The 1,631-nt window shown below is 45.4% G+C and overlaps 1 protein-coding gene across 2 annotated transcripts in view; it reads right to left on the bottom strand.

Moving 5' to 3' along the window:
- tph2 (tryptophan hydroxylase 2 (tryptophan 5-monooxygenase)) overlaps positions 1-752 on the bottom strand; it is an 11,117-nt gene extending 10,365 nt beyond the window's left edge. The window contains exon 1 of one of the 2 annotated variants that reach the window (XM_008294385.1): positions 585-752. In XM_008294385.1, coding sequence (XP_008292607.1) covers positions 585-752 — 168 coding nt within the window. The remainder of the gene's footprint in view (positions 1-584) is intronic. The other variant, XM_008294387.1, reaches the window with a different exon arrangement.
- Between the last annotated feature and the right edge of the window lie 879 nt (positions 753-1,631).

The following is a 1,631-nucleotide window of genomic DNA, read 5'->3' on the forward strand; positions in this document are numbered from 1 at the left end:
TTACTGCTTTACTGCGTTATGCGTTACTGTGTTACTGCACTGTACTAAAGTATGGGCATTAAGAAGCAGAAATGTGGAAGTCCTCGTCCTGCAGGATCATGATCATATGTGTCTCTATAATCACTGTTGCATTTAAGCTGCAGCTCATTGATCAGTTGTCTCCTGAAGATCAATAAATGTGATCTTTAGTCATTGATTACGTTCAGTCTAATTTATCTGACTGTAAAGAAAGTGAAGTTCTACAAATAAAAGTGTGAAACAGCGGAAAATAAAAACAACTGAACTGAAGTTAAGCTTTTTTTCAAATCTGTCAAACAGCTGCACAGTTTTTCTCCTGATGAATGATTCGTAGAGTTCCTGAGGATTGTACTAAACTCCAGAACATGTACTCAAGTAAATGTTTACTTCAGATTACTGACAGGAAAATCCACTAAATTAGACAAAGAAACAAAGTTTATCCCGACTTTAAAGCTGAAATTAAAATCTAACAGCAGCAGTGAAGAAGAGGATAACAAGAGGAGGATGAAGGTGAGGAGGATGAAGGTGAGGAGGAGGATGAAGGTGATGAAGGTTCTGGTTCTGACCATCTGTCCCCTGGTGTGTCTCTGCTGCTGCTGATGCTGCTGGTCGAACATGGCCGAGTCCAGCGACAGCCCCCTCCTGGACCAGTACTTGCTGGAGAACATCATCATGGCCGGCTGCATCTTCGGCACCGGCTCCGGGTCGTCCTTCATCACATGGGCCGAGGCCATCGGGAACCAGTGGGTGTATGAGTACCAGGGCTCCAGCCTGCTGCCGGTTCTGTCACTGATAAGAATACAGTTGGTTCTGCTGCTGCTGCTGCTGCTGCTGCCTCTGATGATGAGGATGACGATGAAGACGGGCTGGGAGTCGACACGCCTCCAGATAAATACTGGCCGAGGAGGAGGAGGCTGAAGCTCCGCCCACAGACCTCTGACTGACAAACAGAAAAACCTTCTGCTTGGACACACTCAGTAGCAGTTCTTCATCAGTTCAGGGGGTTCTCTGGTTCTTCAAAGCTCCATCACCAACCGAAGAAACTCTTTGTTTAGGTGATGGTTCCTCCCCTACCCTCTGTGGATCTTTAAAGGTTCTTCCTGGAGGTCTTTGGTTTGGTGGCAGGAAGCAGCATGAAGTCAGAGCTGCAGCTGGTTCTATTCTGGACGAATCATCTAGTCGATTAAACATCAGAAAACAGAGAAATGCTCCTCACAGTTTCACAAACTGGCATCTTAGAACACGTTGTTCTGTCTGACCAACAGTCAAGAACCCAAAATGTTAAATGTGTTCTAATGGACGGAACCAAGAAATGGTGCAAACTCTGATTTGACATTTTTGCTTAAAAACTACACAAATAATGATCAAGTCCTGTTATCAAAGTAGAGACAAGTTGGTCCACTGAAGGTCCAGAACCATTTATGGTGGCTAAAGGGACCAGTTTGTTGGAGCACCTGTAATGGTTCCAGAAGGTGTCTTGACTGGTAGCTCTTTGAGGCCCCTTTGGGGGCTCTTCAAAGAACATGTTGAAGGAATGTTTCCTTAAAAAACTTTATGTGGGGGTGCCCTGGTAGCTCAACCGGATCAGATCAATGTGTCCAGGTGTGTCCAGG

The sequence above is a fragment of the Stegastes partitus genome, unplaced genomic scaffold, assembly GCF_000690725.1.
Source record: "Stegastes partitus isolate 25-593 unplaced genomic scaffold, Stegastes_partitus-1.0.2 Scaffold958, whole genome shotgun sequence".
Lineage (NCBI taxonomy): Eukaryota > Metazoa > Chordata > Actinopteri > Pomacentridae > Stegastes > Stegastes partitus.